Source organism: Dromiciops gliroides, chromosome 1 (assembly GCF_019393635.1).
Source record: "Dromiciops gliroides isolate mDroGli1 chromosome 1, mDroGli1.pri, whole genome shotgun sequence".
In the NCBI taxonomy this organism is placed as follows: Eukaryota; Metazoa; Chordata; class Mammalia; order Microbiotheria; family Microbiotheriidae; genus Dromiciops; species Dromiciops gliroides.
In genome coordinates this window covers 49,921,758-49,947,359 of record NC_057861.1, presented here as the reverse complement: position 1 = coordinate 49,947,359, position 25,602 = coordinate 49,921,758, and the positions used below count along the sequence as shown (strand labels likewise).

Below are 25,602 nucleotides of genomic sequence, written 5' to 3'. Positions count from 1 at the left end.
TTCTGAAGGGACCTTTGAAAGCCCTGAGTGGGGCAAAAGAGTGAGTTCTCTCTCCAAACACCTGCGCACTCTACTCTTTCTACTTCGCTGGCTGCCAGACTGGGGGGGGGCGGTCCCTGAAAAGAGAACAGATTCCAGGAGGCTGAAGTAGGGGTGGGGGGGGGGGGGGAATACTGGAATTTTGCAGGAAAGCATCCCCCATGGTGTGATTGAAGAAACGAAAAGAGGGAGTTCTGGACTATGGTCCTTATTGAGGGAATTCTAGCAAATGAGATGCAAAACTTTCTATTTCTCAAATCAGCTCAGGGCAGGTAGCAGAAACCCCGATGGCACACCACAGCCCCACCCAGCTGCTGGACCCTGAGTCACAGGCCCACCTTGTCAGGAATCTAATTTCCTAACACTAACACCTTTACCTGGAAGACAGCCAGGAGATCTGGGGTTCCTGAGCCTCTAACCCCACCCCTACCCTCAATGAACCACTGTGTGACCTAGGGGAATTCCCTTCCTTCTCCTTCTAGTTTCCTCCTCTATAAAATGGGGGTAGGGGTGGAGGAGAAAAGGATAAACAAATGGGCTTGGTCAGTTGAAAGTCCCTGGTGAGGATGTTCTGTTTCCATCAGTTTGCTGCAGGTGGGAGACAGCATGGGTGGACGGTCATAGCTAGCCCAAGCTTACTGGGCAGCTTTGAGAGGACTTGTAGCCTCCTCCTGAAATCTCCCAGGGGTATCGACCTCAAGGGTCAAGTTCTCTTCAAGTCTAGCCTGAGAGGAGACAGACAAGGCCTCCTCCCCCCCCACCCCTTCTCCTCCTCCTCAAATCTCTGCATTTGCTGAGAAGCTGAGCCCCCACCCTCCTTCCCTTTTTTACCCATCCTCTGTGCTTTGAGGGGCAACATATTAATTAGGTAAAGGAAAGAACCTGAAAGAGGAAGAAAGGAAACCTGGGGTCTATCAGACACATTGTAAGTGCTTATTAATACTTTTTCATATTCATTCATTCATTCATTCATTCATAGGCCCTTCCCAGCTCTTCTTGCAAGACTCTGGAATTTCATGGAATTCCATATTCTGTTCTAAGTTCCATATCCTAAGAGCCTCCTAGCTCTGACAATCTGTGTTTTAAGGTTTGATGTTCTGTGACTTGAGGACCCTCAGGTGCTCAGAGGAGGGGACTTGTCTGAAGTCTCAGAGATCAAAAGTGAGAATAATAATTTTCATTTATCCAGTGTTTTCCAGTCTACAGGGTGTCCTCCCAATAGAATCTTTTTCTCATTTTATAAAGGAAGAAATTGATACTGGAGAAGGGAATTTACTTGCCCTGGGACATAGAACCAGGATCAGTAAAGATAAGAGCTCAGCTGTCTTGGAGAACTTCAAGGCTTACAAAATGCTATCAAGATGCCAGGAAGGGAAGAAGTGCAAGGGTTATCTTTAGTTTAAATATGAACAAAGTGAGGCTTACACAGGTCAGAGAGAAGCCTGGAGCCCAGGCCTTTGGACTCCCAACCCAGAACTCCCCCTGGACATATGGTTGACTTTTAGGAAGTGACTGAGTGATCAATGTCAAGGAGACACATGGGGGGTGGGTGGATAGAAGGGAGGGAAGGGTCCCTGCCTGGAGACCTGATCTAAGGACTCAGGGAGGGGCTGAGGTTCAGGGGCTGCTCAGGTGCTCCTGTACCAGAAATAGTATAGATGTCATCACCTTGGCCCTAGCTTAACTAAGCTGCCTGAGGGGCAAAACCCAACCCAGGTATTTTGCTGGCCTGAACAGGATTCTTGACAGTCCCACCCTTCCTCCCTCGCCTCTTCTGCTGTCACACCCCCCCTTTCCCTTGGGGAAATAAGGGGCCCCCGATTTCTCCTGGGATGCTGGGAATGCATCTCTCTCCCTGGGCCTTCACAAGATATTCCTGAAGGCTTCCTGAGCCAAGGCTTCCACAAAGAACTCTCAAACTAGAAGTGCTGAGGAAAAGAGGCCAGAGATCTGAGATCTGAGCCTAGTTATTCTTTTCCATTTCCTGGAGTCTTCTCTAATTCTCTCTTCTCTTCTCTTCTCTTCTCTTCTCTTCTCTTCTCTTCTCTTCTCTTCTCTTCTCTTCTCTTCTCTTCTCTTCTCTTCTCTTCTCTTCTCTTCTCTTCTCTTCTCTTCTCTTCTCTTCTCTTCTCTTCTCTTCTCTTCTCTTCTCTTCTCTTCTCTCTTCCCTCCATCCCTCCTTCCTTTCTTCCTTCTTTCATTTCTTTCTTTCTTTCTTTCCAGGTGTGCCTTGGGACCCTACGGTGGAAGGGAAAGCTTATTTCAGGAGGCCCCAGTGGAGGTGCCACCTCGGGGTGCTCTTGAGAGGTTGCCAGACTGTAACAACCATATTGTTTGAGCCCCAATAAGTGTCCAGGACCATCCATGGGGGAAGGGATGACAAAGGGACTAAAGCTTCGGTCCCCTTCTAACAATTTGCTGAGACAACACACATATCTACAAACAGTGAAGCGGAAACACTTCTGGAGAGTACACACCTATGTCGTCAGCGAGTGCCAGCAGACCCAGGAAAATTATTTTATTGGGTCTTCCTTTGAGTTGGGTATACCGTGGAATTTGCTTCTAGATGGGATCTGTCTGGAAGGTGGGGTTGGGGAGGAGACAAGAACCAACTATGTGCCAGGTACTGCACCAAGTGCTTTACAAATTTATCTCATCTGATCTTAGTAACAACCCCGGAAGGTAAGCACTGTTGTTGTTGTTGTTGGCGGTGGTGGTATTATCCCTGTTTTGTAGTTCAAGAAACTGAGGCAGGCAGGGAGAGGGTTAAGTAAACTACTTCAGGATCACACAACGAAGGTGTCTGAGGTTGGATTTGAACTTAGGTCTTCCTGACCCCCCAGGCCCAGGGGATCTACCAAGTGCCCTTAAGTGAGGGGGTGAAACCGGGATGGGGCAGAATGATAGGATGACCTGGAAGATGTGATCTTCTTTTTGGAGCATTCAACCCACCCATCTCCCCATTCATTCTTTCCCTTCTCCCTGCCCCATTCAATTCAATTCAATTTGGGGCAGCTGGGTGGCACAGTGGATAGAGCACCGGCCCTGGAGTCAGGAGGACCTGAGTTCAAAGCCAGCCTCAGATACTTGATACTTACTAGCTGTGTGACCCTGGGCAAGTCACTTAACCCCAACTGCCTCACCAAAAAAACCCCCAAAAAACAAAACAAAAAAAAATTCAATTCAATAAGCATTTATTAATCACCTGCTACAAGCCACACATAGTAGGCCCCAGAGATTCACAGATAAAAACAAAACAGTCCCTGCCCTTAGAGAACTTACTATCAGGAAAAAAACAACTTCTGCACAGATAAGCAAATACAAAATATTAAATACAAAATGATTCTGGGGTTGGGAGAAGGTGCAGGAGAGAGGGGGTTGTGGGGGGCTACAGAAGAAGCAGGAAAGGTGTCTTGTAGGAAACTGTGAGCCTAGAAGACAGGTCTGGGAATCCAAGGTGAAGCTGAGAAGGGGAGAGGATTCCAACATGCATCTGCCGGGCAGATAAGTGGAGTCCTCAGGGGACAGGAAGACACTGTCCTCCCGCATATAATACACACACAAATGCTGACTTCCCCAAAGATCAAACAAGGGAAATCGAGCTTGACCCAAACCCACTGCTTTCCCCATGCAGGAACAATCAGATCAAGGCAAGGTCTGGGAGTCTGGGAGGGGCTGGGCCCAGCCCTTCGTCCGGCATCCTTAAATCTAGAAGATCCAGGGGTCCTCGGGCCTCATGAGCATAAAACAATCCCTGACCAATCGAGAGCAGGTTCCCAGGTCTAGAACTGGTCAGGCCAAAGTTCTGGTCCAGCCCCCTCAGTATGGGTTTCTCAGGCTCTCTCAGTCCTATAGGAGCCAATTTCGATGTCAGTTTCTTTGAGCAAGTTGCTTTCCTCTGCCTCCTTCTGTAGTAGCTGATCCTGGGGCCAGAAAGATGAGGGTCCTGGGAGCTTCTTGACCTCATGTAGACACTCGCTGGAATCCTGCAAGGGAGAAGAGGGAGAAAATCAGAAACAGGTCTAGCCCTGAGGAGGGGCCTCCAGGATCAGGGTATGATAAACATTTATCAAGCACCGTGCTGAGTGTTGGGGATACAAAAAGAGGCCCAAAGATCTGGGATCTGATTCTGAGGGTCAGTTCTCTCCTACTCAGGGGTCAGTAACTGCCCCTAATTGATGCCAGGAACCAGTTTGGGCCTGGAGACAGGGGGGGGTTGCAATGGAGAAGGCTTGGGAAGGTGGGGAGGAAGGAGGGATTGGATGTGTTCTTCCTGGCCCCAGAGAACAAAACGAGGACCAAAGGTTACAGAGAGGGAAACTTTGACTGTATGAGGAAAGAATTCCTAACAATCAGAGTCCTACAAAAGCAGAGAGGGCTGCCTCAGGAGGTAGTGAGTTCCCAGTCGGCTAGGAATGTTGCAGGGGGGATTCCTGTCTGATAACAGTTGGATGAAATGCCCTCTGAGATCTAGTTTAGCTCTAGGGTTCTGGGAATCTATGGCTCTTCCCTCCTGACCCCCTGCCCCAGCTCTGGTCTCCACTGATTTCACAGAAGCTGTCTACTCAAGGCCAATACACACCCTCCTTTGAGATCATACCTTCCCTCCCTGAGCCTCAGTTTCTTCCTTCGTCAAATGGAGATATCCTTGCCTTGGGCACAGTGGCCAAACACTGGGTAGAATTTGGGTCCTGGTTTTCAAGTTCTACTTCTGAGTGGCCATGGGCAGATTGCTTAATCTCTGAGTGTGAGTTTCCTTTTCTACAAAATCCGTAACCTCAGCGGGTTGTGGGAGGTTCGACTCGAATGAGAGCCTCATGGAAAATGATAAACCTCTATCAGTGTCGATTCTTATAGGGTGTCCCAAAAGTCCTAGTGTGATGTAAGAAGCTTCAAGCTGTTATAAATTTCAGAAGAGAAAATGGATAGAAAGATGCTTCGAGAACAGTGAATGGAAATTGGAATTGTTCATTCCCCCAAGGTCTGGATGGGTCCCTAGGATAAATCTCTTCCTCTTCAAAGGCCCTCCTGAGGCAGGTAGGGAATAAAAGGAAAGATTACTGGCTGGAGTATTTATCCTGCAGGCAAGTCAGGTGCATTTCCTGGTATCTCAGGAGTCTCTGAGCACTTAAACTGAGAGAGAAGCAAGCCACTGAGGTGGGCTTTGGCCAGAGACCGCCCCACACTTCACTGTGCCCACATTGTTTCCATAGAATCAGCATAAGCAAGTATCCATCCACAGGGCAGAAGCACAGTGGAAAATTAACCATGTGCAAAACAAGATTATAAAACAAGAGAGGGGGAGGGAGAGTCCAGGGACAAATCTCCCCACGTCCCAAAGACCCCTCCCCTTTTAGTCTTCTTAAACCTTGCTCCCTACCATGAGCTCTTTGATCTGGTGCCACGGGCCTCCTGGCTGGTTCATGAATAAGACCCTCCATCTCTTGGCATTTTCTTTGGCTGACCCACCTGTCTGGAATGCTCTCCTCTCCTCAGCTCCACCTACTGCCTCCCCTGGCTTTCTTTAAGTCCTAACTAAGATCTCGTCCTCTATAGGGACCCTTGCCCAACTTCTCTTAATCCAGGTGCCTTCCTTCTCTTCATTATTTTCTATTTATCCTGTATGGTTTGCTTGTACATATTATTTGTTTCTTTTCTTTTCTTTTTTTTCTTTTTTTTTTTTTTGCAGGGCAATTGGGATTAAGTGACTTGCCCAGGGTCACACAGCTAGTAAGTGTTAAGTGTCTGAGGCCGGATTTGAACTCAGGTCCTCCTGAATCCAGGGCGGTGTTCTTTAATCCATTGCACCCCCTATTCTTCCCCTTTTAGATTGTAAGCTCCTTGAGGACAGGACTGTCTGTTGCCTTTCTTTGTATCTCAGTGTTTTAGCACAATGATGCATGGCACATAGAAGGTGCTTAATAAATGCTTGTTGACTGATTGACTGACAGAGACCCTGCTTTGACAATGGCCCAAGTGACCTCTAGGCCACTGTGGTGTGTTTGAGGGAATAAGGGCCATTGAAGAGGGAGGGGTCATGGCTTTTATGACCTGGGGAGACCCTTACTATCCATGCAGGCAACAGCTGAGACTCAAGGTGAGTCTCTCTGAGGGAGGCAAGGGGAGCCACATCTGACTGCAACTATAGCAGGTTTGAATTTTGATCTATATATTAATTGCTAATATCCTTTGATGGCTATCACAACAGCATAATTTTCATTCCTTGCTAGATTTTAAACCTGAGGTGTTTCAGGGCTAATTCAACAACCAGTTTCCAGAGGCCATGGGTGGCCTGTGGCACCTTAGTCCTGGGCCCAGGCCCAGTGCATCCCCACCTCCCCAGTGGCCCCCCTCCATTCTTCCTCCCCCTACCCCCTGCTCCTCCCGATGTCTTGTGGATCTGATTCCTGACCTTGAATTAGACAAGCCATCCTCCAGGGGCATCGACTTAGCCATGGGGGCCACGGATGACATCTGTTTCATGATGTCCCACCACAGAAGTCCAGGGCCCAGGTCACTACGTTTGGTGGGGCCTATGGAAAGGGGGAAAAAGGCAGAATGTGTAGCCTGAACCACAGCCCCAGCTCCCTGGAATGGGAGAAAGGACAGGAAGACACAGATCCTCCCCACCCCCACTGTCCCAGTGACCACTGCAGGAAGCACATCATTCATGACCAGCTGGGCAGAAGTTTAACTCTAAGACATTCAAGTTCACCTTTGAGCTCTGCCATCCAATGGCCTAAAGTATCTCTATAAACCACGGTTTCTTAACCTGAGGCCTATGAATTTGATCTTTTTATTGTTTGAAAAAATATTTTGAAACCTGGAAAGACTTAAGTGGACTGATGCTGAGTGAAGTGAGCAGAACCAGGAGAACATTGTACACAGCAACAGCAACATGGTGGGATAATCAACTGTGATAGATTAGTTCTTCTCAGCAATACAATGATCCAAGACAATCCCAAAGGACTCATGATGGAAAATGCTCTCCACATCCAGAAAAAAGAACTGTGGATTCTGAATGCAGATTGAACCATACTGTTTCTACTTTTTGGCTGTTTTTTTTTTCTTTTTTGAGGTTTTTTCCTTGTGTTCTGATTCTTCTTTCACAACATGACTAATGCAGAAATATGTTTAATGTGATTGTACATATATAACCTATATCAGATTGCTTTCTGTCTTGGGGAGGGGAGAGGGAGAAAAATTTGGAACTCAAAATCTTATGAAAACAAATGTTGAAAACTATCTTTACATGTAACTGGAAAATAAAATATTTTTAGGATTAAAAATTCTTTTAGGGGGCAGCTAGATGGCACAGTGGATAGAGCGCCAGCCCTGGAGTCAGGAGTACCTGAGTTCAAATCCAGCCTCAGACACTTAACACTTACTAGCTGTGTGACCCTGGGCAAATCACTTAGTCCCAATTGCCTCACTAAAAAAAAAAAAATTGATGAGTGTGTTTCAATATAATTGCTTTCTTTTGTAATGCCATGCATTTTGTTGCATGCGTCTAAAAACCCAGGTTTTTGCAGGATTGCTGAAAGGGTCCAATATGCTCCAAAAAGTTAAGAACCGCAGCTCAAGGCTCTGTGATTGGACAACATTCGTGTCTGTGTATGTTGCAGCTGACTCAGGCACTTCCTTTCTTGGAAGCAGGGGGGTGCCTGAGAAGACTGGCACAACAAGAGAAGGTGGATTGGACTGCCTCTAAGAGGCTCCCAAGACCCCAGAGCCTCCAGGAAGCCCAGCCCAAGGCTGTGTTACCTGTCAGGTAGCTGACAAGGACTCCAGCTACCACGGTAGTCAGTGTGCCCAGGGCCCCGTAGTACAGGTAAGAGATGGCATAGAAGTCATCAGCAATAGCAGGCCTGTGGGGAGAAGACTGCCATCAGCACGGCCGCCCCACTGGCTCTTACCCACAGACACAGGCCCTGCTGGGGATGGCTAGCCCTGGCCTGACCCCATTCCTCTGGGACTTCCAGCCCTAGCTATCCCCTGCCTGTTTCCTCTCAAATTCAGTGAACAAACTTTTTCTTTTTTTCTTTTCTTTTTTTTTTTTTTTTGGTCTTCACTTGAAACAGGAGGATCCCTGAGGGCAGGGCCAGGTCTAGAAGTGGGTTGGGTTGCTTTCAGTAATTCTGAGCTGCTCCTCCTCACTGAAATTCTCCAAGCGGAGACTGAATGACCATATGGGAGGAACATGGTAGAGATATACCATCTACCTCTGTTATTGGATTACTCTCTTTCTTCCTCTCAGACTATGGGCTTCCCGAGGGCAGGGCCGTTTCTTTTTTCCTCACCGGTCTCCTGGGACAGAAACAGTCCTTGGTGGAAGTGTCCCCATGATCACAGTGACATTTAGGCCCTCACTAGCATTGTAGAGGGCACAGTGATCTGTGAAGGTAGGCAACACACCCATGGTCTGTGGGCTCGGTGGGTACAGAGTCGCCCCGACAGCCACCCAGAAGGAGAGTAGTAAGCCTGCACCCAGGCCTGAGAAGACACCCTGGAAGAGAGTCATAACATTTAAAACTACAGGCGACCTTAGAGAGCATTTAACGCAACTCCCCCTCCTCCTGCCATTTTACATATGAGAAAACTGAAACCCAGAAAGGGGGCCAGATGAAATCATCAATCTGAGATCCTGTACCCCGCATATTCCATTCTGTGCGGGTGCCCTAAACCCTTAAGCTCCACCTTGGGAGTCAGGCCTGATAGATAGCGGGATAGAGGAGGGTGCTAGATTTGAGTTTAGTCTCTTGGGCTTGAGTTAGGCTTTGCTCTTCTCTGGGCCTCAGTCTTCCCAGCTCTTTTTTCTTTTTTCTTTTTTTTGGTGAGGCAATGGGGGTTAAGTGACTTGCCCAGGGTCACACCGATAGTCCCAGCTCTCAGATAAGAAGGCTGGACCTGGTGCTGTCCTGCTGACAGCTCCCTTCCTTACCCTTTCAACCCTGCAGGAGGTGGGGCGGAGGGGAGTGGGGGTGGAAACAACTTACCGCAGTGTTGCAGGCTGGAATGAACATGCCCAGGATGAAGGCTCCAAGCAATGGGCCACTGATCACCCCCATCACAGTGAAAGAGCCCTGGAAAGAGAAGAGGGAGGTGGGGAATTAGAGCCGGGTCTCCCCTCCCCCTCCTCACTACCTGAGAGATTGGCCCTGTCCTCAGAAGGAGACTGGTCTGGTATCAGCAAAGAAGCCCTGGGTTCCTGGGAATTGAGAGCCTCAGAAGCCTTTATCTCGATAAATAATAAATGTTTGTATAGTTGAATAGAATGGGACTAGTTCTGTCTGCCATTGCTTCTCTGTGAGTTAAGGTAAATGCCTTCCCTTCCCTTAGCCTCAGTTTCCTCATTTGTTAAATGGGGATAACAGGCCCTGTGAGGTCTTCCTCCCATGGTTGAGAGCATTAAATAGGACAAAGAATGCACAAAAATTTACTCTGTAAATCCTTTAGAATGAATGCTCCCCGAGGGAAGGATCACATTAAGCCCCAAGACTGGGGGCTCCCCAGTGGACAGGACAGTGTCTTCTCCTTCTTGCTCCCTGGAGGCTGTGGGCTGGGTTGAGGATTTAGGCCTCTCTGGTTGTTGGGAGCCAGGGTCAGTCTGCTGGGACCTGGATCATCCCCAGGGTGAGGGGCTCACCTGAAGGACACCACCTCCGAGCAGGGAGGACAGGGCAGCCACTGTCAGACAGGCTGAACCGTAGATGAGGGCTGGGAAATGCCGAAGACAAGGAGGGGAGGTCATTAGCACAGTCTTCCCTCGGAGAGGAGGAGAGGGCAAGGATAGGGACCTTCTACACCCCTAGGATTCCCCCCTAGCATCTGAGCCTTAGGCCCAGCTGGCTGCCAGGGGACTCCAGTCTCCAGCCTTGGCTCCATCCTTCCCAGGAAGAGGCCCGAACAATGCGCCCCTTCCCCTTTGCTCCCTGGGAGCCCATCACTTCCCTCCCTGCCTCTGCCCAGGACTTACACAGCCCCTTGGAGATGAGAGTCAATTTTCGAGGGCTGAGGGTGGGCAGCCGGGGCTTGATCAAATCTTCCACGGTGACAGCGGCCATGGCATTGATGCTGGTGGATGCCGTGCTGGAGACACATTGGCCATGAGAGCAGGACCTAGCCTCCTCCCTCCCCAATCTGGAGCCCTTTCCCTCCAGGTTTTCCTAGCCCACTAGCCACACAGGATCCTAGAATGTCATTGCAAAAAGCACCCTGTGAACCTAGAACATTGAACCTTGGTACCTAGAACATTAGAACACCAGAGCTTCAAACACAGGCTATCACATCTGGGAGGAATCTTAGTGCTGTGAGAATAATCAATTTCTTGGGGGACCCAGGGATCAGTTCTCCGCCCCCCCTTCAGAAAGTCCAGTGTCCATTGCAGGTCAAATTTGGGAGTGCCCTTAATACCTAGAACATAGAATGTCAGCTCTACCTAAAATACACAACGGACCCTTAGAATATAGAATGTCGGAGCTGGGAGAGATTTTAGAAGGAAGAAGGTCAGAGGTTGGTCAGGGAGAGCCCACAGGACACGGAATGGCCCAGCTGGGAGGGCCATTAAAAAAGTGGAATATCAGAGCTTGGGAGGGCCTTTAGAACATGGAATAGCAGAGCTCGGATGGAGCTTACAGGCTGTGGCATTCAATGCCTTCATTATTCTGAGGAGACAGACAGCTCTTATAGGGGTACTTGTTTGTCTAGGTGGAGTTTATGGGATATTGTAAAGGGGGGGGGGAAAGCATGCATATCTGCTCAGGGGATATTAGATCTTACCTTAAGGTGCCGCTATAGGCACAGGCAAGGAAGAGTCCCGGAACACCAGGGTAGTCCTGGAAGATGTCCAGCACCAGGTAGGGCACATACTGGGGGGAGAGAAGACTTGGAGATGGCCCAGAGCTTACTCGCAATTCCCATCCCTCCCATGGTTGTAAAGAGCACACCACAGACTTTCCCCGTTGTTCTACTCCAGGATGGCCCCGCTAAGCAGCGGCACCCAAGGATGGGGGAGTGGGGGTGGCCTTAGAATCTGTGTCTAATGGAGTGGGAGACATGGTCAGAAATGGCACCCCCTGACCGGTGGGGGTGGGGGGCTGAGAGAAATTGTTGAGGAAGAGACCTGGACCCGTAAGAGGCCATTGTAGAATTGCAAGCACTGGGAGAAGACTCTAGTTCAATCTTCTCATGTTGCAAATGAAGAAACTGAGACAGAGGTGAAACAATGACTTGTTCAAGGACACAGAACTAGCAAGAAGGCAAGATTCCAGCCCAGGTCTTCTGACTCCAAATTCCTCCTCCTGGCTGCGCGAGCTCGGGCACCAAGCCTAGACTACTCAGCTTCCTTATCTGTGAAAGGGGACTGATAATATTAGTTCTCTCTGCCTCACAGGTGCTGTCTGCGCCGCCACGTATGTGACCTCATCCCTTCATCTCTCAGTGTTGTGGGAAACCCTAAGACTAGGAGGGTGGAGGATTCCCATTGGTGGAGGAGGGATAACTCACACCAGGAGTGAAATCACAGGTCCGAACCCAAATGACCAACAACAGTCATGACAGTAATGATAATCACAGACCCTTTGTAGAAATCTGCCTCCTGGGGAGTCACTGGTTCTGCCCACCCCCCCCCCCCCGCCACGCCCCGATCGAGCTCCCCTCCCTACCGAGGCTTCTTCCCAGAATGTCCAGGAGGAAGGAGTTCTTAGAAAATAGGACGTTAGCCGGGTTCTCAGAGAGGAAGCCTCGGCTGCCTGTTTGTACACAGAAGGTATCTGGCACCTAGAGGCATCTTGAAGCGCCGAAGCTTTGGGTTTAAATCCAGCCTCGGACACTTGCTCCCTCTCTGGGCAAACAGCCTACCTACTCTCTCTGGGAACTCAGTTTCCTTATCTCTAAAATGGGGAGAATGGCTGAGGCTAAAGCCTCCCCGGGACCCTTGTGGGGTTCAAGTGAGATAATGCAAACCTTTAAATGCTGTATCATTGTTATGAAGGAACGCATTGCTCCCTCTACCCCAGAGAACCCAATAATGAGAAGGCAGACTCTCCATCCCTCCCCCCACCCTCCCCCTCCCACAATCTTCTCTTCCCATAGCCAGTATTGACATGGTTTGTCTCTGAATCGCTCTACACCCTGGATGCCCTGCTTGGTACATAGGGTTATTGATTCAGAGCTGGTTATTCAGTCTGACGCCCTGATTTTATAGATGTGGAAATTAAGTGATCTGTCCAAGGCCTCGAAGCCCCCAGGGCCACCGACTTCAATCTTTTCACTGGACCAGGCTTCCTGCTAAGCTCCCATCCTTGTGCGCCATGGTCTAGACAGAATCCAAGCAGGTTAGAAGATGCCAGCAGCAGCCCTCCCTCCTTCTGGGTGTAGGATCTCAACTCACTAAGGTCCCAAGAGCCCTTCAGTCTGTTAGCCAAACCAGCTGAACTGACACTCAAAAATTCACCAATCTTCACAGCAAATGAGCGGTCGTCTTGAGAATGGTGACATTAAAGGAAGAAAGGAAGGAAGGAAGGGAGGAAGGAAGAAAAGGAAGGAGAGAGGGAAGAAAGAATGAATGGAGGGAGGGAGGGAAGGAAGGAAGGATCATGGGATCTAGAGCTAGAAGGGACTTTTGATGAAGCAAAGTGGCCCAATGGTTAGAGCTCTGGGCCTGGAGTCAAGAAGACCTGAGTTCGAATTTGAAGTCACCCACTTATTAGCTGTGGGATCCTGGGCAAGTCACTTAACCTCTGCTTGCCTTAGTTTCCTCAACTAGAAACTGGGGGTCATAATAGCATCTACCCCAACAGGGTTGTTGTGCAGATGAAATGAGAGAATATGTGTAAAGTGCTTAGCCCAGTGCCTGGTACATAGTAGGTGCTTGAAAAATGCTTCATTTAGTCTAACTGCCTCATCTTACCTGAGGAAACAGGACTAAAGAGGCTAAGTGATTTATCCAACATCACCAGCTAGGAATTTTTTTTTTCTTTTTTTCTTTTTTTTTAAGTGAGGCAATTGGGGTCAAGTGACTTGCCCAGGGTCACACAGCTAGCAAATGTCAAATGTCTGAGGCTGGATTTGAACTCAGGTACTCCTGACTCCAGGGCCGGCGCTCCATCCACTGCACCACCTAGCTGCCCCATCCAGCTAGGAATTTAGCAGTGAAGGGATTTGAACTCAAGGCCCCAGACTCCCAGCTCAAGACTCTTTCCATTGTATCACACTTCCTCCCTCTCATGCAAGGCAGGATTGGAGGAATCTGTGACATTTAGAACAAGGGCTGGCCCTCAGGCAAAATCTGGGAACTCCTGCCCTCAAGCTAAGAATGGTTTTTACAGTTTTCAATAAACTTGTCTAAAAGCAAGCAACTGACCAGATTTGGCCCTCATGCCATAGTTTGCCAACCCCTGATCTAGCAGAGGAAGGAAACAAACATTTATAGAGCACCTACCGTATACCCCTCTCCTTTGCCCTAATGTCAAACCTATTTTCTATATCTTATATCTACCTAGTTAATTGCCAGTTGTTTCCTTCATGGGGGACAGCTGGGTGACACAGTGGATAGGGCACCAGACCTGGAGTCAGGAGGACCTGAGTTCAAATTTGGCCTCAGTCACTTCCTAGCTTTGACATTTATGTTCTAAGGATCCTCCCAGCTCTGACATTATCTGCTTTAAAAGTCTTCCTGATTCATTGTCCTAAGAGCCTTGTAAATTACCATTGCCCTCCCTGACCAGTAGGGAGAAATGTCTCTAGCTCAGAAGCAACAAGGGGCACCCTAATGGTGTCTCCACCTCTGAGGTGCCCCCTACCCTCAGAGCCCCAGGCACTGGGCCGTTCTCCTGAGAGAGCTTACCTGATCAGGAGCAGAGATGTGTCCAGCCTGCAGTGGGTCACACTCTACATACAGGGCAAACATGATGATACCACAGGCTACTGCGCTGCCCACAATGAGGAAGAGCCCCGTCTGGTTGATCAGCAGTGCCCTGGGATTGGGGAGGGAAACAAGCAGGTCAGCAAGACCGGGTGGCCAGTGGACTGGGGAGCCAGAAAGGAGGGTGTGTGGACAGGAAGGCTGGAGGGATCTGAAACATGGACACCCAAGGATCACTGCTCTGAGATGAGGGCTGAGACCTGGGGTTTGGGGAGGGGGCAGGATTGTCTTCTGCAGGGATGTTGTGTGTGTGTGTGTGTGTGTGTGTGTGATGGTAGCCATGGGGGGGGGAGGATAAAAAGAAATCTGCATGATAATTTTTGTTGTATATTTGAAAGGGATAGCAAGTCATGCATAGTAGATTTGCAGGTTCATGTGCAATCATCTTTTTTTTTTTTCCTTGTACTATGTTATGGAAGTACTTGTTTTATTCTATGAACATTTAATAATGAAAAGGAACGCGGAAGATCTGGCTTGGCATATCCTGGAACAAAAGGTGCCATGTGGCACCGAGGGCCCATTTGGGCTGAATATAAGGGAGAATTTCTTGACAATTAGAGGTACCCCAATGGGAACAGGTTGCTGTGTGGTCCTGTTCTCCCCACTCCCCCGCCTTGCCTCCCAGCCCCTGGGCCCAGGCACTCACAGTCTGGCCTCTCGCTCACTCTTGCAGGCCACGTAACGCTGGACCTGGGCCTGGTTCACCCCGTACATGGACAGCCACACCAGGGTGCCCCCCATCACAAACGTCCAGAAGGTATAGCGTTTCCTTGGGTCCAGGTCAAAGCTGTAGGGAGAAGGTTGGAATTGGGGGTGGGGGTAAGAAAATAAGTTCAGAGCTATCTACTAGGAAGATTAAGGGGGAAATGGGGCATGGAGCCCAGGGACTAATCAGGGGCAGCCTCCAGTCCTGCTGGGGCCTCGTCCCTAGCTCCCAGCCTTCTAAAGCAGCATCAAATAGCGGCTCTCCTGGGTGTGGGGTCATAGGTCCAGAGCTGGAAGTGACCACAGAGGTCCTTGAGTCCAACCCCCTCCTTTAACAGGCTCAGAGAGTTTAAGGAACTTGCCTTCAGTCCCACAGCTAGTCCATGTCAAAGGAAAGATTTCATTCCTTTCACTTCATTTTTCTTCTCTTATTGCTATAGCTAGCATATTTCTAGTACAATATTAAATAATAGGGGTGATGATCAGAGGAAAGATTTGAGCCAAATCTGACATTCAGTCCCATATGCCCCCACTGTCAGCTGCCTCTTCTAGGTCCTTGTCCTTTCTAGGGTGGGAGAGAGAAGAGGTGGAGAGGAAGTCTGATTGACAGGAGAGGTGGGGTAGGTGGGTGGATGGAAACACTGCAGGCACAGTAACCCCTGACATCAGCTGGGCTTCCACCCTGACTATGACCTACTTGGGCTCTAACATCATCCATGAACTCAGTCCTTTTTTTTTTTTTTTGCAGGGCAATGAGGGTTAAGTGACTTGCCCAGGGTCACACAGCTAGTAAGTATCAAGTATCTGAGTCTGGATTTGACTCAGGTCCTCCTGAATCTAGGGGGCTGGTGCTTTATCTACTGTGCCACCTAGCTGCCCCCTATCCCTGAACTCAGTCCTAAAGAAATTCTAAACCCAGCCAGGGATAGTTCTTTTTTTCAACAGTGCTCTTTTTACAACCCTAAACGAGGTCACAAAGAATCAGACAGAAATGAAACAACAACAACAGCAGCAACAACCCTTGATGACTCCCAGTTCAAACCAATAATTCACTCCCTTTTAAACAAGAAGTATGGTTGGACAAAACAAATCAACATATTGACCATGTGAAATGATATGTGCCTCATTCTGCCCCCATGGTCCACCACCTCAATTCGAAAAGGAAGGAGGCACCTACCTCACCCATCTGTAATCAAAGCTGAAACTCCCAAATTCATCCCTAATCAGAGTCTTGACCTAACTCCAAACCCAAGGCTTGAACCATTTCTTTACCCACCCCAGCCCTAACTCATACTCATTTCCCACTCCAAACCCTAAATTCATTCCGTGACCCTAAGGTAATTTAGTAAACATATATTTAATCCCTATTCTATACAAAGTATGGGGTCAGCCTCTTCTTTTCCCTAATGTCAAACACAATTTAGGCTCTTATTGCCTCTCTCCTGAGTTATTACACTGGGTCATTACAATTAGCCTCCTAATTGGTCTCACTGCTCCCCCTCTCTCCCCAGTACAATCCAACCCATCCTCTCCACAGATGCCAAAATAATCTCTAATGGAATTTCTTTTTCTATTTTTCCCTGCTGTGTTTTGTTATTAATCTAAAGAAAGGCTGATGATTTTTCCAGGGCTATTTTTTTAAATCCCGAAACTTTTCTGACGCTATTATTTCAGCTAATTGTTTCATTGAATCTCCAGGATCCTCTAAGCAAACCTTCAGGTCATCTGTAAAGAGATAATTCCCTTTCTTTTCCCTCTCTCGTTGCTATAGCTGGAGTTTCTACATCTCTATCAAATAATAATGGGGCCAATCAATGTCCTTGCTCCACCTCTGCTGCATCAAACGATCTTGACAGGGTGGTGCTCAAAAATCATCAGTGGCTCCCTATTGCCTCTAGGCATTTAAAGACCTCTACAATCTGACTAGGCACATTTCTCCCTACTACTCAAACTTTTTGTTCCTCATTAGAATTTAGATTTTTCAGCACTGACATAGCATTTAAGATTTGTGAAGCACTTTACAAATATTATCTCATCTGATCCTCACAACAACCTTGTGATCCTCATTTTTACAGACAAAAATGATCCTCATTTTTACAGACAAAGAAACTGAGGCAGACAGCAGTTAAGTGACTTGCCCTTATTCAAATAGAAAGCGTTGGGGGCAGCTAGATGGCACAGTGGATAAAGCACCGGCCCCGGATTCAGGAAGACCTGAGTTCAAATCTGGCCTCAGACACTTGATACTTACTAGTTGTGTGACCCTGAGCAAGTCACTTAACCCTCATTGCCCCATCTCCCCCCCAAAAAAGTCTAAGGCTGGATTTGAACTTGAGTCTTCCTGACTCCACTTCTCTATCCACTTTGCCCCCCAGCAGTCTCTAGAATGTGAGCTCCGTGAGGACAGAGGCAGTTTTTGTCTATCATTTTATCACCAGTGCTTAGCACATAGTAGGTGCTTAATACATGGTGTTGATTCAAATTGAACAACTTAGGACCTTTTCACAGGCTTTCTCCATTGCCTGGAATGTCCTCCCTTCTCTCCTCTATCTCTTAGAACCCTTGGCTTCCTTCATGTCTCAGGTAAGGTACCCCCTCTTCCAGGAAGCCCTGATCCCCCCCATAACTGCTCCTCTTCAAAATGACCTCATATTTAGCTATCCTGCACTCCTACCGCACCCCCACCAGCAGAATGGAAGCTCCAAGAGATGTATTCCCACACATAGTAGGGTTGGTTTGAACTGAATTGTGGGGTTTAAACCTATTTCCTAATCTTACTTCTCCATGGGGGGGGGGGGTCCCTAATCTGGGATCCACAAACACCTATTTCAGGGAGGTCTGTGAATTTGGATGTGGGGAAAAAAAAACCATAACCTCTTTATTTTCACTAACATCTAACTGAAACTTAGTATTCCTCTCTATTTTTTTTTTGCGGGTGGGGGCAGTGAAGGTTAAGTGACTTGCCCAGGGTCACACAGCTAGTAAGTGTCAAGTGTCTGAGGCCAGATTTGAATGCAGGTCCTCCTGAATCGAGGCCAGTGCTTTCTCCACTGTGCCTCCTAGCTGCACCCCTCTATAAATTTTAAAGCCATATATTCTGAGAAGGGGTTTATAGACTTCAAGGGGTCCACGTACAAAAACAGTTGAAGAACTCCAGTTTGAATATGACTTAACCCTAACCCTTATCTCCTCGCTGTGACTAGCCCCAAACTCATCATTAATCTTTTTTTTTTTTTTTTGGTGGGGCAATGAGGGTTAAGTGTACTTGCCCAGGGTCACACAGCGAAGTAAGTGTTAAGTGTCTGAGGCCAGATTGAACTCAGGTACTCCATGCATCCGGGCCGGTGCTAGCTACCCCCCTCATTCCTTAATCTTAAGGCTAACTCCCAACCTATCTCCTTTTTCCATCTCTAACTCCAGATCATCAATACCCACTTTCTTCTTCTGGGTCCCTTGGAGCAGAGGTTCTCCAGACTCGGAGTGCCTGCCCAAAGCAGATTAAAATCTAACTGGGAAATGTTTAACAAAACACATAAAAATACAGTGCAACAGAGATAAAGTTAATTTGTGGTTTTCTAAGTCAACAGTCTACCTCCCAAATGTCTATTGAAATTTGACACCTCTGCCTTGGAGTCACCAGCATTCAACAATGTTCTGTGAGAACATTCTGATACCTGGAATACTTTCCCCTTTTAAATATGAAACCATGTATATATTCCACATCCTTCTCATAAGTAGCGATTTTTAATATGGAAATTGGTCATATTTCCCTCTTTTGCTCCAAAGATTCCCCATCCCCCTTCCTATCCATGGGTTCCATGCTTCTCTCCCTCCAAGACCCCAAGACTAGCAATTGCTGATTCTGTCGGTAGATTTCAAAGCTCTGCTACTTCCCAGAGTCTAATTAATTGCCCCGGGGAAGGACTTGTTTTGTCGATCTCCACATCTCTTGCATCTATCTTCTTCTCTTCACTGACACAGCTCCTATACTAGCTCCTTATCTACCTCTCCTCCTGTGATCTATTATAATAATCTTCTTAGTTTGTCTTTTTTTTTTTTTTTTTTTTTTTTTTAGTGAGGCAATTGGGGTTAAGTGACTTGCCCAGGGTCACACAGCTAGTAAGTGTTAAGTGTCTGAGGCCGATTTGAACTCAGGTCCTCCTGACTCCAGGGCTGGTGCTCTATCCACTGCGCCACCTAGCTGCCCCTATATTTATTTCTTATTTCTTGAGGGCCGGCTGACTGGTTTGTCTTCATAAGACAAGTGGTGGGGCAGCTAGGTGGTGCAGTGGATAGAGCACCAGCCCTGGATTCAGGAGTACCTGAGTTCAAATCCAGCCTCAGACACTTAACACTTACTAGCTGTGTGACCCCTGGGCAAGTCACTTAACCCCCTTTGCCTCACCAAAATAAATAAATAAATAGATAAATAAATGAATGATATAAATAAATTAAAAGAAACAAAAACAAACAAAAAAACCAAATAAGAACAAGTGCTTAGCACTCTCTCCAACCCACCCCCCCCAAAACAATTAAGTTTTAAAAATACTTTGCATTAAAAAAAAAATTTAGGGGCGCTAGGTGGCGCAGTGGATAGAGCACCAGCCCAGGATTCAGAGTACCTGAGTTCATATTCGGCCTCAGACACTTAACACTTACTAGCTGTGTGACCCTGGGCAAGTCACTTAACCCCAATTGCCTCCTAAAAAAAAAAATTATATGTATTTCCTTACTCCTCGAGGGCAGGCTGACTGGTTTTGTCTTCATAAGCCCAAGTGTCTAGCACAGTGCAGGGCATTTTATATGAATGAATGAAAACCAAAAGTGTTTCTGAGGGGCTCACTACATGCCAGGCACTGAGCTAATCACTAAAGATACAAATATAGAGACACAAGTCATCAGTTCAAGGAGCATCCACTCTAACAGAAAGAGATAACACCGAAAGGGTGACCCTAAAGGGGAGGGTATTTTGGTCTGGGAAGTCATAGGGGTGTAGAGTCAAGCCATGTAGCAGTAGATTGGATGAATAACTATTGAACTGAATTGTCCCTCAACTTGTTTCTTCCTCCCCTGAGGTTCACTCCCACCTTCCTTCCTCATTGACATCAAGGGCTCTTGAAGTCAGGGGAACACTCACTCATCCAGGTTGATCCGGGAATGATTGTGGGCAATGTCCAGCACCCGGTGGACGCCGCCGACCAGAAGGGTGCCCTGGATCAAGATGGCGATGAACCCAGAGAGCATCACAAACACTTGGAAGACATCTGTCCAGATGACAGCCTTCATGCCTCCCTGTAGGGCAGAGGTGGGAAAGAAGGAGAGGAGAGAGAGGTAGGGCTTGTTCAATATCGTCAAACCTGCTGGGGGAGAGGGGAGGAGGCAGTTGATGCGCATCCCAGGGACTTCCTAGAAGGAGGAAATGACCGTGCCCCTCGATTACCCCTTGCTTTGCCCCGGTATGGGGGGCATGGGCCTGAACAGCTTTAGGGAAGGAGGTCCCAATTTGGTAGGAATTCATCACAGGATGAAGCCCTGACCATTGGTTTCCCAGTTGGTGTCCCAGCATCATGGCCCCTTGAAAATGTCCTGACCACTTGCTGATAAGAAAGCTCCCTTACATCATTTCACCCTTTACATAGGATTTAGATCAGGAAAGGATCTTGAGTTCATCTAAATCCAGCCCTAGTTGACACGTTGCTGTTTTCCATCATGTGCCATTTATTCTTGTTCTCCTGGCAATCCTTCGAAGGGAGTGGAAGGTTGTTTAGCCCCCTTTTACCGATGGGGAAGTTAAGGGGATTTGTCTGGCCCCGCAGCCAGTCGGAAGTAGAGACGCACAGAAAGTATACATCTCCTTTTTTTTTTTTTTTTTGGATGGGCAATGGGGGTTAAGTGACTTGCCCAGGGTCACACAGCTAGTGGCAAGTGTCTGAGGCCAGATTTGAACTCAGGTCCTCCTGAATCCAGGGCTGGTGCTTCATCCAACTGCGCCACCTAGCCACCCCAAGTATACATCTCCTACATGCCATCCAGGGCTCCTTGAGGAGCTCTGGAAATGTCCCTCCTCTCTGGTGACACCTGAAGACACCCCGAGAATTTGGAGGACAAGAATGGTCCAAGGTGAGATGGCGGGCGTTGGGAGAAGATTGGAATGATCGGGGTCACAGCTTGGGCTGGGCTGGATCCCCTGGGGATGCTTACCACAGTGGTGTAAAGGTACTGATTGCGCCGTGGAAAGGAGAGACGCCCAGATATCCAGCCCTGTTACTGGAAACAAGAGAGTCAGGGTGGGCAGACAGTCCAAGGGAAAGAAGAGATCACCCCACCCTCGAAGACTGGAGGCTCTCCAAAGCTGAGTTGAGTCTGTCCTCAGACCCAGGGCTCCTTGTCAGGGGGGACCATGCCTCCCCTCAGACTGGGGGGGGGTCCCTGAATCCAGGGCCATGCCTCTCTCTCAGCCTGAAGTCTTTTGGAGGGCAGGGGATGCTTTTAAGTCTCTCTCTGGGTCATACCTTGGTTGAGAATACAAGGCAGAGCATAGATGACAATTCCTGTGTATAGCATCTGTTTAGGAAGGCAGGGAAAATGATTCGCACCTAATGGTGACTAGATATAATGACCCCCCCCCTCCATTTCCCCCCCCCCCCCCCGCCCCCCCGCCCCCCCCCACCCCCCCCCCCACGCTCATCACCAGGTACCTTTCTGCCAAAGCTCAGCCTCACTCACAAAATGGGCTGGAGATGATCTCACAGGCACACCGACCTTTTGGGTGATGAATTTAAGCCCCGCTTTGACCTTCTAGGGCCCCCCCCATCCACTTCTGCTTCCTCAGCTTCTGTTGACCTGCTCTGACCCCAGGCTTGGAAGCCCTGGTGAGAAGGAACCACCTTGCGATTTTCCTGACCCTGCCCAAAGCCTGGACCCCTTTTCTCTACTGGGGAATCCAGAGACAACTCAGAAGGGAGGACCCTGAGGGACTCAGCTGGGGAATCCAAGGACAACTCAGCTGGGGGACCCAGGGAGTAAAACTTCAAGAGGCTGAATCTGGAAAGGGGTAGGTTTGGGGCTGGGGAGTGTGGAGGGAGGGGAGGAAAGGTGGCTCACCGTGGCGATGACATACTGAATGGTGCCACACAGACGAACTGAACGACTAAATCTCAGCTCCAGATACTGAAAGGGGAATGGGAAGGGATGGTCAGTGGGAAGGGACGGACCCCAAGCCTGTTACAGCCCGTCTGTCCCTGAAGAACATCCACCCCCACCTCTCTCCTCCCACCCTTTCCCAATCCCACTCCCCCAGGGCAGAGAGACCCCCTACACTGGAGCATCCAAACACAAAGACCTCAGAAGAGCCAAAATAACCTCATTTTACAGAGGAAGAAATTGAGGCTCAGAGAAAGGAAGAGACTTGTTTGAGGTTACCCAGCCAGGGACAGACCTGAGATTTCCTGGCTCTTGGCTCCTGGCCAAGTTCTTTTTCCACACCACTACCTCTGCCTCTTATGTCCCTTGTGCACACATTCATGAAGACACGTGCATCATGCCACATCCCTTACGAAACCCTCCCAGGTCTGCACAAACTAGTGGCACAGGGGGCATCTAGGTGGCACAGTGGATAAAGCACTGGTCTAGGATTCAGGAGGAACCTGAGTCAAATCACAGCCCTCAGACACCTTGACACTTACTAGCTGTGTGACTCTGGGCAAGTCACTTAACCCTCATTGCCTCACAAAAAACCAAAAACCCCCAAACCTAGTGGCACACATGCAAACAGATGATACACGAGTGCATTGTCCGTACAAATGTACAAGTCACTTTGTTTCTCCCTGCTCTTTGAGCCCAAGTGATGATGGGGTTCACGTGTGGGGTCGGGCATGCTATGAGGAGGTGACCTGTGTCATGGATGTCTCCCCCACAGATAATCAAAGCCAGGGTGGCCTCTGGGGTCACTCCACCTCCAGGAGCCCTCCTCTCCTGCCCCGCCTGGGCTCCAGGGTAATCTCCAACGCTTGTCCCTTGCCCACTCCAACCCTGAAGTGGGCACCAATTCCAGACCTTCTGGGAGTGGTAGGGCTAGGCTGACCACAGGAGCACTCTTGGCTGGTGCCAGGCCAGGACGCCTGAGGGAGGGGAGGGAGGGGAGCGGGCCAGTCTCTAAGAGTCCTCCTCATTCTCCAGGGATCCCTGAAACCTACCTAGTTACCTGGTACGTGCTTGGTGAGGCCCAGGCGGTAGAAGACGGGGAGGAAGTGGTAGGCAGTGAGAAGGGTGTTGAGCAGCTGCCCCAGGCACATCCAGAGGAACTTGAGCCCATTACGGTAAGCCTCGGCCAGGTACTCCCAGCACTGGATGGCTGACATGAAGCTGGCCGCCAGCGAGAGACCCACGGCACAGCTGCCATCTGCCGCCCGCCAGTGAAAAGTCCTCCGCAGTCTTCTGCCCACCCCGGGCCAGCCCGAAGAAGAGGCCGATGGCGGTGGAGATCAGCAGCATGAGACCAAAGACGCCGTAGTCCCAGACGCTAAAGGTGGGCCGCTCAGGGGCCCAGGCCTCCATCCCCATGGGTGCACCTGCCGGGGCTCCCTCAACTTCCCTGTCTGCACTTCTTGCCTGCAAAGTCCAACCTCCCCTCCGGTTGCCTTGGCTAAGGACTTAGCAGGAAGGAAACAGGAGGAATCAGCCCCAAGAGAGTAAACAGGAAGAAACAAAGGGAAAGGTAACAGAGTTGGGGGGGGGGTCCCTGCCTGCCCAAGGGGCTGCCCTGAGCCAAGCCAGAGGAAGGATGCTCCAAACAAGGACCCTGGAGTCCTCACCCTGGGAGAGAGCTCCCTCACTGATTCTCTACCCTCCAGGGCCTGGACACTGTGCAGCCCCCTGCCCAGGAGCCCCCTGCTTCTTCCCAGATCTATCAGCTTTGGGAAGGCAGTGTCCTAAAGCGGGGAAGCTTGGCTGTGGGGCCCCCACTGGTCTCTGGGACCGGGAGGCAGCAGCTATCCAGCTGGCCGACGGCCTTCCCACACACCAGCTCCCTGATCGAGAGCGGGGCTGAGGCTGCCGTCTGAGCTGGGAATCCTAGGGACTCGAGAGGGAAAGGGCCAAGCAGCTTTATGAATCTGCTTAGGGGTTACTCAGGCCCCGCCCACTCATGACATCCCAAGAAGAGGGTGTCTCCCTGGGGAAGGCGGGGTGACATAGGGCCTGAAGTTGTCTGGCAGGCCTGGGGCAAGAGGTGGTGTGGTGGGGGCTGGGGATCCCACAGTGAAGGAAGGTTGTGTGTGTGTGTGTGTGCATGTGTCTGAGTATATTTATGTGTGTGTATACATGGGTGTATTTATGTGTATATGTGTACACGTGTGTATGCATGTGTGTGCACATGCATGTGCCGTGCAAGAGGAAGGGGAAAAGGAAAAAGGAAATGCTCTGTGATTTCCCCTTCCACCTCCCGGTTCTGCCGGAGCCTGGGGCTCCATACCTAACGACAGGGTTTCCTAAAAAACAGACTGGGATGGTGGATGGGGGCAAGCAAACAGAGCAGACTGGGAGATGGGGAAGGCCAGGGGAAGGGCCAGGGATGAAAAGGACCAGTGTGGGGGCAGCTAGGTGGTACAGTGGATAGAGCACCGGCCCTGGAGTCAGGAGGACCTGAGTTCAAATCCAGCCTCAGACACTTGACACTTACTAGCTGTGTGACCCTGGGCAAGTCACTTAACCCCAATTGCCTCACAAAAAAACCCCCCAAAAACCACACACAAAAAAAATCCCAAACTAAAAGGACTATCGGGGGACCCTCTACCACTACCCTGGTCTCCCACCCCAACTTGTCTCAGAGATTCCCAGAGCCTGCCAGACTGTCTGCACCACCAAAGGCCCTGTTGGATGGGATCTTCTCCCAAGAGCAGAGGAACCCTTTTGCTCCACACCAGGCCACCAGGGCAGGCTTGGGGGATAGAGAGTTGGAAAAGAGCTTAGAAGCCAATGAGGACACGAGCACACCACCAAAGGCCAAGGCCCAGTCTGGTCCCTAGAGTGTTCTCTGGTCCTCGGCAAGTCCCTTTCCTTCTCTGGGGCTCATTCCCATCTGGGATGCAGGGAAAATAGCCCCTGGGGTGTCCTTCCCTTGTCTCTGGGCTGGCTAATCACTGGATGAGAGAATGGAAGGGGAGGTACTGGTTCAGACCCTCCCAGGGGTCCTGGCACCACAGGGTCCTGTGTGCACCTCAAAGGGCCGGGTTTGAATGTAGGTACTGCTAGGAGGCTGTGTGCCTCTCTGTGTGTCTCCACTGCCCCCTCCTGGGAAGAGGGAGGAGAGCCAGGTCTGAAGAAAAATACAGAACCATTCAAACGTCAGAGCTGTAAGGACGCTTAGAACACAGCATGTCAGAGCTGGGAGGGTCCTCAGAACAGAGGATGTCAGGGTTGGGAAGGCCCTTAAGAATAAAGCAGAGGGGCAGCTAGGTGGCGCAGTGGATAAAGCACTGGCCCTGGATTCAGGAGGACCTGAGTTTGGATCCAGCCTCAGACATTTGACACTTACTAGCTGTGTGACCCTGGGCAAGTCACTTAACCCCAATTGCCTCAAAAAAAAAAAAAAAAGCCATGCAGGGGCAGCTATATGGCGCAGTGGATAAAGCACTGGCCCTGGATTCAGGAGGACCTGAGTTTGGATCCAGCCTCAGACATTTGACACTTACTAGCTGTGCAACCCTGGGCAGGTCACTTAACCCCCCATTGCCCTGCCCCTCCCCCCAATTAATTAATTAATTTAATTAAAAGAATAAAGCAGAGCATTTTTCCACTCTTGACTTCTTTTTGTCCGAGAAATTTTCATGTGACCTGGTGTACATAGGTATATAGGTAACCTTTTAGTGTTGCCAAATTTTTTATGACTTCCACATTCAGTTACCAGACCCACAGTTTAAGAAGCTTTGAAACAG

General features: G+C 49.4%; 1 protein-coding gene across 1 annotated transcript; it reads right to left on the bottom strand.

Annotated features, from left to right (window-relative positions):
- Positions 1-3,216: 3,216 nt before the first annotated feature.
- SLC5A5 (solute carrier family 5 member 5) lies at positions 3,217-23,738 on the bottom strand. The gene is given in 19 exon segments (XM_043975971.1): positions 3,217-4,025; positions 6,452-6,572; positions 7,804-7,907; positions 8,340-8,545; positions 9,036-9,122; positions 9,686-9,756; positions 10,016-10,128; positions 10,819-10,907; positions 13,886-14,015; positions 14,610-14,750; positions 19,806-19,960; positions 20,870-20,885; positions 20,887-20,935; positions 21,181-21,232; positions 21,773-21,838; positions 22,872-22,883; positions 22,885-23,054; positions 23,057-23,089; positions 23,092-23,738. Coding segments are annotated over 19 exon segments (2,100 nt in total). The 5' UTR covers positions 23,231-23,738; the 3' UTR covers positions 3,217-3,679.
- Positions 23,739-25,602: the final 1,864 nt, after the last annotated feature.